This window comes from Lutzomyia longipalpis, chromosome 1, assembly GCF_024334085.1.
Source record: "Lutzomyia longipalpis isolate SR_M1_2022 chromosome 1, ASM2433408v1".
Classification (NCBI taxonomy): domain Eukaryota; kingdom Metazoa; phylum Arthropoda; class Insecta; order Diptera; family Psychodidae; genus Lutzomyia; species Lutzomyia longipalpis.
This window is the reverse complement of record NC_074707.1, coordinates 6,498,595-6,509,167: the sequence shown is the minus strand read 5'-3', so window position 1 is coordinate 6,509,167 and position 10,573 is coordinate 6,498,595. Positions and strand designations below refer to the sequence as shown.

Below are 10,573 nucleotides of genomic sequence, written 5' to 3'. Positions count from 1 at the left end.
TCAGCGATTAAGAAACCCTTGAAATCTTTGAATTTTGTACTGAAATTTCAAGATTTCAAGCGAATTTTAAGGGTTTCTTGGTCGCTGAATTAGGCCCATTAATAGTCAATGAAAAGGAAAAAAAGCAGATAAGTATAAAAGAATTAATATTTACATCAAAGAAGAAAAAACTGAACCATGAGAGGGAACACCCCCAAAAAAAAAAAAGCATTGCAAAAGTTGAAGCTGTACGCCGCTCACAAACAATAACTCCCTGAAGAATAATTCACTTGGCCAGAATGCCGCTGCATTGCCTTCAAGAAGCTCAGTCTCCGCCAATTCAATTGAAAAAGAAGAATGTGTCATCGTCCTTCGAAGTTTATCCTTGGCAATCGGCGAACGCGCGCCACTCCCATGATACCGTCCATTAAAATGTCCATTAAATGTTTCAAATGCGTTTCTCAACAAATTTTGAATTTTTTCAACGTTCGTATTTTTCGTGCTTTTCACAAAATAACCACGTAAAACTAGAAAAAAAAAACTCCCAAAAAACATTTTCCGATCTCATATAAAGATGAGAACATAACATTTTATCATCTAAATCCTTATTTTTCTAGAAAATTTAATAAAATCCATAAAACATAAGTAAGACATGTCATACAACAGTCTTAGGATACGTTATATGTAAGTCATAAGAGATATCTTTAACATCCGATTGCAAAAAATGATCAATTTTTTCGTAAGAAAACTAGAAAAACGCCTTAAACCAATTTCTAGACTCTTAAAATGACTCTCAGAAACATAAAATTTCCCCTCCAAATCATATATTTTTGCATAAAATTTACACATGAGACATGTCATATGAATGTCATACAACATGTCCTGTGCAAATCATATATCGAGGGCTGCATTGTAAAACCGGCTAAGTCGGTATGAGTTCCGAACCGACTTAGCCGGTTTTACAATGCAGCCCTCGATATGTCATGTTGCACAGCATCAAACTCTGCGGTAGCGGGAAATTGTGTACTGTTTGTACTACTTACGAATATACGGTATTGAAAAAAAAACTTATCTAGAACCTCGCCTAGAACTTTGTAGAAACAGCCGAATAATTAATTATTTAATTATTAATCCTTAACACTCGGAGGACTTTACTGGTAATTGGTACCAATTGAAACCTTAAAATCGTCACAGAATAAAATCTATTGGACTTATCTCGATGAATTTAGCATCTATGTGTAGGGAATTTTAATTACTTTAAGATAGCAGAAAGAAAATCTCGAGAAAAGTCTTTTCTTTTGAAGATAATTGAGGTCAAAGTCAGAATCCAACGCGGAGGATCAAATTGGTAATAACTACCAGTCAAAATCCCATACATTTTAGCCATGGTTTTGAGGTTATGTTTCCCCATATTTCCCAAATAGAGTACTCTTGTTCACTTTTCCCCGAGTGAAAATCATTAATATATGGACTAATTTTATTGCCGGAAGTGACTAAAAAGTTACTTTAAGAATCAAAGTTTGTGATGATTTAGGTGCAATAATAAATTATGTAAAATTGTAGCTAAAAAAGTCGTTTGAATTGGCAATTTTGCATCGATTCTACGCAATTTTTTTTCAGTGACGATTTTCTAAATTAAATATTTAGTAATTAGGTGTAGGAATGTTTGAAGGAGATTGAGAATTAGTGAAACTTTCGATTCTTGTTCAATAAACTGATTAATAATTAATTATTGAGCATATTTTATCAACTGGTACTTATTACCAATTTGATCCTCCGCGTTGTGCCAAATGTTGGGTCCTCCAAGTGTTAAACTAAATTTATAAATTAACATTACAAATTAACATAATGCAACATTCAATCAATTAAATAATATTTTCCAATTGGAATTTAAGCAGTAGCTTTTAAGTCCAGCCGGGTAATCTAATTGGCAGTCAAAATGTACAATTCAAATTTTCCGTTGGATCAAACCGTTCTGCTAAAAATGAAAATTTCAAAAAAAAAACTTTTCCACGATTTTCCCAATTTTCTCCCAAAGAAGCCCAAAAGATTTTAATTAATTTCTTTATTTTCACTTTGAAGATTTGCACTATCATCACAATTTCTCTTCTCCCGCCGCTCACGCGCTCTTCTATTCTGGAACCAAATTTTCACACGAACACACGATAAATTCAATTTCTTTGCGAGATTATTGGCATCCTCGGAGCTGAGGTAGCTTGAGATTTTGTAAGCATCTTCCAGAGCTGTTAGTTGTTCAACTGTAAATGGGACGCGGGGTAGTCTGCCGGGAGTTCGCTTTGCAGGACCCAACCTGAGAGGTCCTAAAAAAATACAAATCAACGTTAAAAAAAATTCCTTTTGGGCAAAAATACTTTCAGGATCGGAAAAATAATTTGAGAAATATTTTAAATGAATCATTTTGGTTAGAAAACTAACCGGAGAGATTTTTCAACTTACTGGGAAGCTTTGGTGGATGATATCTCGTGTATTGGAGCCAACTGAGATGCTGAGTATGGCTCTGAACATTTACACTACTTTGGGGAATAAATTGTGGGGATGAACATCCCTGCCAGTGATGTAGGAAGGATAACTCCCGTAAATCTTGAATCTCTGGCTTCCTCCTAGTTGTGGTGGCTGTGTTCTCTCCAGCACGATTGAGAATGTGGTCAATGCTGAAATCACTCTGTTTCACACACAAATTCTTCTTCTCCATGAGGACACTGAATAAATCCAACATCCTTTGCACAGGAATTCACGAATGGCACAACACTGCAGCAGAAAATCTCTCTTAGCAAACTAATCGGCAATTGTGCAGCACCCTCGTATTTATACAGATTAGGGGTTGTATTGAGGAACGAACGAGGCATGAAATCTGGGCGGATCCTTATCTTCTTTTCTCTGCTTCTCTTCAACAATTTCTCGATGGGTTAACATTCGTATAAAGCGGCAGGATGTGTGTTGTGCCAGCGTGAAGAGGTATCTATTTCAGTATTGGAGGGATGATCCTCTACTCACCCTGTTGAAAGTGTGTCCCAATATTTACCCTTGTTTTGCCTGATTACCAATCACCAACTGCTCCTGAATACTCTTTTTTTTATTATACATGATAATATTGCTTTCATCGAGGGGAGGAACGAACACTTAATTTCCCTTAATTTTGAATATAAAATACCTTCAAGGAGCATTTTCTTTTAAATCTCTTCCTTAAAGAAAAATCACTGAAAATTTGCAAAATTAAATAATAATTCTCCTTGGAAAGGTAATCCCAAAAAATCCTCAACAACTCATCAAATAAAATATTCAAGAGCGCAATTGGGAAGTACGAAGGGTATCAATTACAGAGAATGGAGGGAAATGAATTACAATATGAAAGGAAAATTAATTTATTTTGTAACAATAGTGAAGTATCGAATTTCTCCGCAACATCAAATGGTCGGCTGGCTCTTCATGTTGTGTGATTCCCAAGCCGCAAAAAAGGCATCAGTCAGCTCTGCGCATTAGATTAGCTTCGGAGAGGAAGAAAAGGAATCTCGCAGCGGGTGATAAAGATTATCCGGAAGGTGATTCTTCCTTTATTTTTTTTAAGCAAAAGAACAATCTCTTTGCACCCCAAGAAAGGACCTTCAAATGTAGCCGCAACTTATAGGATTGTCCCTATTATTGGGCTATTTTATGAATTTTGCCTATTTTTCTCATAAAGCCGATTAATGGCGCATCCTTTTGAAATTGATCCAACAAGCAAATTCACAACAATTTCCTCATTCTCACAAAATTTATATTTTATTTAAATTTTGTTTGAACAAGAGGTCCTCAGAAGGATCCTTTGCAGTGTTTTTCCCAGCACATGCGAAGGTATAAATAATAAATTTGTTTCCAGTTTGTCGAGAGGACACTCACCAGGAGACGAGATCTTAATCAACCTCAAATTGGTGAAGTGTCTCTTTATGGTTTTATTTTGCAACAATCTAATGCGGGGACAAAGAAGGGAGAATGTGATCCTTATCGCCAGTCTTTTGGGTTTGCTTCTTTAAATGCGACAACATGGGAATCAGTTGTAACTTTTTTATGCGTCCTTCTGTCTCCTGCTGGTCATGCAGGACGAGAGAGAGACGAGGATGTTGTTGAAGTGAAATGAGGACATTAGTGATGTCGATCTCTTCCGAATGTAATTTTCTAATTGGGGGATTTTAGTTGTTTCACAGATCCTATCTCTGTGGGCTTTTCTTGATGCATTTCCAACTGGAGAAATATGAAGAGACTCCTCTCGGTTGCTTTTGTAAGAGATATTTTTCACTGGAGTTTTGCAGCTGGAATTTTTATTTTCTTCATAGAAATTCAAAGTAATTAAAAAATATTTTGAATTGATTTTTTATTGAATTAATAATTAGTTTTTGTATCGAAATAATTATTCTTTGCGAAAATTTACCAACACGTCGCTGAAAAATAAAAGAACTGATCCTTTCTTTTCAAATACATTTTTTTAAACTATTGTTTAATTTGTTAAAAAAAATAGACATTCTTTCCTGTTTTTACAGACCATCTACTAAGCGATAAATCATTGATTAAGCAATCAAATAAAATTGTTAGAATTCCCAATATATTCTCTATTGATAACTATCAAAGAAATGAAAAATCAAAGCCGTGAAAAATTAAGCAAAACATTCTATAATAATTTATTCCCATTACGTTAATGCAAAAGCTTTCTGCACTTGAAGGTCGTGCATGATTCAGCTCATGATTTAATTGTTAGATTAATTTTTTTTTCTCATAACGAATCTCTAATTTTTCTTCTCTAAAAAAATTCTCAATCAACTCTCTTTCTGCACACATCTCAATTCGCGTTGCCTTTGCGTGTTAATGACCCCGAATGTGACTTTAAAAGATGGCAAATATTGGCTTTGTATGAGTTGGAGTGTCGTTTAGGTACCTACATGTCTAAAAAAATATTTATTTTCTTGAGAAGCTCGAGAAGCGTTGAAGAGAATTTTTTTATTTGGTGAAAGTAAAGAGAAAAGTTTGGCTTTTATTTACTACAAAAGAGGCAATTATAATGGGTTTTTAAGTAGCTGATTCTCCTGTTTTTTTTATAAAGAATGTTTCGCAAATTTTAATAAAATACAATAAATAAATTCCTGAAAAAGGATTAAATTTTTAATTGTAAAATTGTTCTTTACTTGATTGACATCTGCATCCTTTTAATTATTTAAAATGCAGTGCTCCCTAACACTCCTTGCCCCCAATGAAAGGACACCTAGAACATTCCTAAACCGTAAGAAGAAAATAAAATTTTAAAAAAGAAAATTCTAAGAACAAAATATTCTTTAATTAATCATTTGATAGCCTTTACATAAAAATAAAAGCCGGCTTTAACATAAAAATATTATCATCGCTGCAAATATGATACATACAAAGCTATATATTGTGAATGAGAGAGAAGAGATCCGGCGAAGCCCCCACTTTGCACACACACTTAACTCTCCAAGCCAAGCCACACGTCCAGTTAAATCTGCTGAGAATTTTTCAGTTTAATTTGTGCCATCGTCAAGATTGGTTTTGTTAAATTTTTTTTAAATAATTATTCGTGAGACAAATAATTCTTTTTAAAGAAAAATGTCAAGTAGTGTTCCCAAGATTCCTCTGAGCAATGGAGGGGAAATTCCTTCTGTGGGTCTTGGAACGTGGAGAGTAAGTTGAAGAATTCTTTTTTTTTGTTCATTTTCAGAGAGATAAAGAAAACGTTTCTCTTGACCCATAAAACGAACGTATTTTTAGGCTCCAGACAATGAGGTAGAAGCAGCTCTTGAGACGGCTCTAAAATCCGGTTATCGACACATTGATGCTGCACCGGTGTATTTCAATGAGCCAGCCATTGGGAGGACGCTCAAACGCTTCCTGGATTCCGGAGAGCTGAAACGCGAGGATCTCTTTATTTGCACAAAACTCCCTCCACAGGCTAATCGTGCTTCGTGTGTGGAGAAGTTCCTGCGGAATTCCCTGGAGAGTCTGCAGTTGGACTATGTGGATCTCTACCTGATCCACACACCCTTCAGTGTGCCAGAAACAGATGGGGATCTCCTCAGGGATGACAATGGCGATGTTATCCTCGACATGGAAACCAATCATGTGGCCACGTGGAAGAGGATGGAGGATATGGTGGCCATGGGCTTGACCAAAGCCATTGGAATATCGAATTTCAACGAAACCCAAATTCAGCGTCTCCTCGATAATTGCACCATTAAACCCGTTTGCCTGCAGATTGAGGTTCATCTCTACCTGCAGCAGCACAACCTCGTGGAGTTCTGCAAGAAGAACAACATCGTCGTCACGGCTTATTCGCCGCTTGGATCGAGAGGAATTGCTGAGTTTAATAAATCCGTGGGGATCGTGTGAGTATGCCACAACAACATAAAAGCACCTTAATTGCACTTAAATGCGCGTAAAAAAATGCTCAAAGGTGAAGATTTATCTAAAGTGTTTGTTTCTCGAACGAATTAATTTATAATTATGACGTATTTGGGCGATTTATGTTTGTTTTGAATTAAAAAATATAATTTTCTTGAAGAGTCTAACTTTGCTTTCAAAGTTCAAATTAAAGGAGAAAATCTCCATTAAAAAGAGGACTTTAAACAACCAGTAAAATCTCAACAAATAGACATTATATAAAGGATTTATTTCACAAACATTTTATAATATATAAAAATGAAACAGTTCAATAATATTTTTATGACAAAAAATTAAAGCATAAATATTATGTAAATTCATGCAGAAATTCATGGATTTGAGTTATGTTTTACAAAGAGATTTTAAATTGATTGCAGACGCGACATACCGGATGTAATTGAGAATCCCGTAGTTGTGAAGATGGCCAGTAAGTACGGAAAGACATCACCGCAGATTCTCCTCAAGTACAGCATCCAGAGAGGCTTAGTTGTCATCCCGAAGAGTACAAATGCCGCCCGTTTGAAGCAGAATATTGATTTGTTTGATTTTACTCTCTCTGATGAAGATATGAAGGTTCTCGCGGATATCAAGGAGAACGTCCGGGTGTGCGATTTCTCCTTCTTCAAGGGGTAAGCTCTTCCGGGAATTTCCTTTTAATGATTAAGTCTTAAATTTTGCATTTTTCTCTCTCTCTTTTTTTCAGAATGAACAAACATCCGGAATTTCCTTGGTAAAGTTTTCTTTGCATCTTCTTCTGGGTAATTTTGGTTCGATGTTTCAGCATTTTTCTTGTCCCACATTGATCTTCTTATCACGTTTTAAATTGAGGTTCTCTTGTTAGTTGCGTGCAGTGCGCGAATAAAGTCTTCAAGCACAAAATTCAGTTGATTTCATTTGGACGTTGACACAGCATTCGCGATGGGGGATTCCTTATTAACTGCCGACACTGTCAGGTCGAAGATCATCACGAGAAGGCAGAGCAGGAGGGGCCCAATGACAGCCCCTTGCAGCCCCATCCAGTACAGTCCACCGGCGATTGAGAGACCCGTGAGATAGGGATGCCCTGAACTCTTGATCTCCGCATAAACCACCGCATCCACTGTGGAGGGGATGAAGAAGTGGAGTGCCAGCAAAATCACAGCCATCCAGAATCTATCCTGTGCCAGCCAGAGATCAAAGAATGCCGGCACAGCACACCAGTACGTCCCGAGGAAGGGTGCAGCTGCCAGCACAGTGGCCAAGACGGCTGGTAGGTACACCACATTCACGCTGAACATTGTGTGCGTGAGCCACGTGAAGAGTCCGTGGAAGAGAGCAATTTTTGCCGTTGCCGCAATCACGCCGGCAATTGAACCTTCAATCGCCTCGGCGATTCTTGGGCCGGATTTAAAACCCAGAGATGTCACAAAGACAAGGGGTGAGTATCTCTCCTCACTGCTGCACAGAAGGTAGAAGAGAGCAGTGAAGAAGACAATCTGGAAGGAAAGTTTTCTCATCAAGCAACTTGAAGTTTGTATCCATTTGAATAAGCTTTTCTTCCTGGAAAAGTTTATTGTGTTCCCGGAAAGTGCTATAAGTACCTGGAAGTTGTGCAGGATGACTGCCCATTGCTTCAGGAAGTTTCTAAGGGATCTTAGGAACCTCTTTATCAATACTCGACTGATCCTTGATGTCATCATTGAGTCAAAATCTGAGACATCCTTAATAGACAGATTTTGACCCCTAAATGAGATCAAGGATGAGCCGGGTGTTGAAAAGGAAGTTCCTAAGATCCCTTAAAAACTTCCTGATGCATTGGGCAGGTTTCCTGACCAACTTCCAGACACTTACAGTACTTTCCGGGAACACATTAAACCTCTCCGACAAGAAAAGTCAATTCAAAAAGTTAACAAACTTCAAGTTGCTTTTGTTAGGAATAAGAAGATCTTACCGTATCCACAACGAAGGTTACAACAGCATGTCCTCCACCTAGGACAACGGAGAACACGGATCCAAGAACAGTGCCCAGGAGGTACATATTCTTCTGCAAAATAATCCACAGGGAATCCATGACATCTCTGAGCATTCCAACGTTACTTTTAGCCCACGCAATGATGCCCTCCTTGGCTGCTGGATTGTCCACAATCTCATCAAAAGACTCCCGAATCCCGAAGCCCATTTTTGGCCCAATTACATCATCCCCATTGCGCTCCAGGACATTCTGCACAAGACGATCCCATGTGGTTAGAACTTGTTCCTTTAGCTTTGCTGCCTGTTGCTTATCCGTGTCCTTGAGGATGTCATCAATGTACGTTTCAATGGTATTCCTCCCGTATTCATGGGCATTGTCGATGATGTTATCAAAGGTACTTTCCGGGAACATATCTTTGAGCTCGGGTCTGTGGATGAAGGCCTTCTGAATTACCTCGTGCCCAAGTTGCGCTACGGCAATTCCCTCTGAGTAAATTTGCACAGCAAGAAAGACTCCAGCGGAAATTACCACCACCAACATTAGCACAATGACGGCAATGGAAGACATTGTATCCACAGAAGACTTGAGGTTGTCCCTCAGGCAGCGATGTACCTTCCGGTTAATCATAATCACCCCAGGGAGGCAGATGGGAAAGACAGCGGTGTAGCGCTCACTTATCCAATTCTCCACGATCGTCTGCGTGCGAATGATCTTCTCATTGAGATACTCAAGGCTTCCTGTGGATGTCATGGCTTCTTTGGTGAAATGCATGAAAATGGGAACAGCAGAGAAGACAAGGAGCCACATATTGCGAAACACAATCGTCCCCCCGCAGGCTAGGAAGAGGATTTTGAAGTACAAATCACTCTCTCCAGTCTCCGGATCAGTGGGTGCAGGAATTTCCGGAGGTGGTGGAGCATCCAGTTGAGTTTTCGAAGCAGCAGCAGCAGCAGAAGTGTTGAGTTGCTCTTTTGAGGGCTTGAGAGCTTTGGGGACGTCCATGAAGCGTCTGAGACGCTCAGTGAGGCTGACATCCTCAATAGCAGAGCGTTCGGACTGCATGCGGTAGCTGTAGATTGTTCCAGCGAGCCCATAGAGTAGGACAGCCATGAAAACAGGCACCTGCAGGGGTCCCAGGAAGCTGCAAATGTACGCTACAAGCAGCAGCCACAAGGATTGCCCGAACATCATGAATTTTGTGTGATTTGTGGGCTTCCAGAAGAGCACCACTGTGGCAAAGTAGGCCACCAGGAAGGTCACCACCTGCGTGCGGAAACAACAAACATTATTCAGCCACCCGGAGACACAATGCCCACAATGCTAACTCATTGAAATTCGCTCAATTCACTTCAATGAACACAATAATTTTCAAGTCTAATAAATTCATAAGAATAATCTTTTCTTTTTACATAATAAATGTTATCAAAGGTTGCCGAAAAAACAAATAAAAATTTGTGGCGAATTTGTGATTCATTCTTTTGAGATGAATGAGTGCAAAAAGTCTTATCTTTTGCACAATAATGCAAATAAATTAGCACAAAGTTGTTAGTTTTATCGCTAATCAAAGATAAGAGGATGCACTACAGCAGCTACCTGTGGATGAGAGATTAACTCACCAAATGCGCACTCAGCTGCCCCAGAACGTTGGTAACGTAGGTGTGACTCATAACAATGGCCCTCCACATGAGACAGAGGAACTTCCGAGGGGCATACTCCACCGTGAGCCTTGTGAGACTCAATCCACCCACACCGATGAGGATCAAATGCTTGTGGTTCCTGAGGAAGTCGGCCAGGACCTCCCCAAGGGCGTCCAGACTGTGTGTTGGTGCCATGGCAATGCCAACAAAGAGATTCCCATCAGTCTGTTCGAGCCGCTCGAACCAGGTCTTCACACTTGAGGACATCTTCCGCTTGAAGGGATACACCACGGCCCCAATGAGAAGAGCCCACATGAGGGGCTTGAGGAAGGGCAGGAGGACAAAGATAAAGGCCACAACAGTGGACACCCCCGCCACAGCCCCAATATTGTAAATGGTGCCCTTGATCTCGCGTCCTTGGGAAAAGTTCAAATTCCTGAGGGTATTCCATGCCGACGTGATATTGTCGCGAGCAGTATTGGGAGTATTTGGTTTTGACGTCATGTTTGATGCTTTCTCAGACATTCACAAACACACAATCTACCTTCCGGCACTTAGCACTGCA

At 39.2% G+C, this 10,573-nt stretch overlaps 2 protein-coding genes across 2 annotated transcripts; one reads left to right on the top strand and one right to left on the bottom strand.

Annotated features, from left to right (window-relative positions):
* Positions 1–5,337: 5,337 nt before the first annotated feature.
* Positions 5,338–7,299, top strand: LOC129786823 (1,5-anhydro-D-fructose reductase). The gene is made up of 4 exons (XM_055822067.1): positions 5,338–5,664; positions 5,752–6,365; positions 6,798–7,049; positions 7,124–7,299. The coding sequence occupies exons 1-4, from the start codon at positions 5,590–5,592 to the stop codon at positions 7,152–7,154; spliced, it is 972 nt and encodes a 323-aa protein (XP_055678042.1). The 5' UTR covers positions 5,338–5,589; the 3' UTR covers positions 7,155–7,299.
* Positions 6,629–10,533, bottom strand: LOC129786821 (transmembrane protein 245). Its single transcript, XM_055822065.1, has 3 exons — positions 9,988–10,533; positions 8,351–9,634; positions 6,629–7,895 (listed from the first exon to the last, which is right to left on the bottom strand). The coding sequence occupies exons 1-3, from the start codon at positions 10,531–10,533 to the stop codon at positions 7,311–7,313; spliced, it is 2,415 nt and encodes an 804-aa protein (XP_055678040.1). The 3' UTR covers positions 6,629–7,310.
* Positions 10,534–10,573: the final 40 nt, after the last annotated feature.

Bases quoted from the DNA above. Each gene is read 5' to 3' on its own strand.
- LOC129786823 (XM_055822067.1), top strand. From the start codon at position 5,590: ATGTCAAGTAGTGTTCCCAAGATTCCTCTGAGCAATGGAGGGGAAATT. The intron at 5,665-5,751 runs GTAAGTTGAAGA...ACGTATTTTTAG, and splicing joins TGGGTCTTGGAACGTGGAGA to GCTCCAGACAATGAGGTAGA. The intron at 6,366-6,797 runs GTGAGTATGCCA...AATTGATTGCAG, and splicing joins AATAAATCCGTGGGGATCGT to ACGCGACATACCGGATGTAA.
- LOC129786821 (XM_055822065.1), bottom strand. From the start codon at position 10,533: ATGTCTGAGAAAGCATCAAACATGACGTCAAAACCAAATACTCCCAAT. The intron at 9,635-9,987 runs GTGAGTTAATCT...TTCCGCACGCAG, and splicing joins GGCAGCTGAGTGCGCATTTG to GTGGTGACCTTCCTGGTGGC. The intron at 7,896-8,350 runs GTAAGATCTTCT...CTTTCCTTCCAG, and splicing joins TAACCTTCGTTGTGGATACG to ATTGTCTTCTTCACTGCTCT.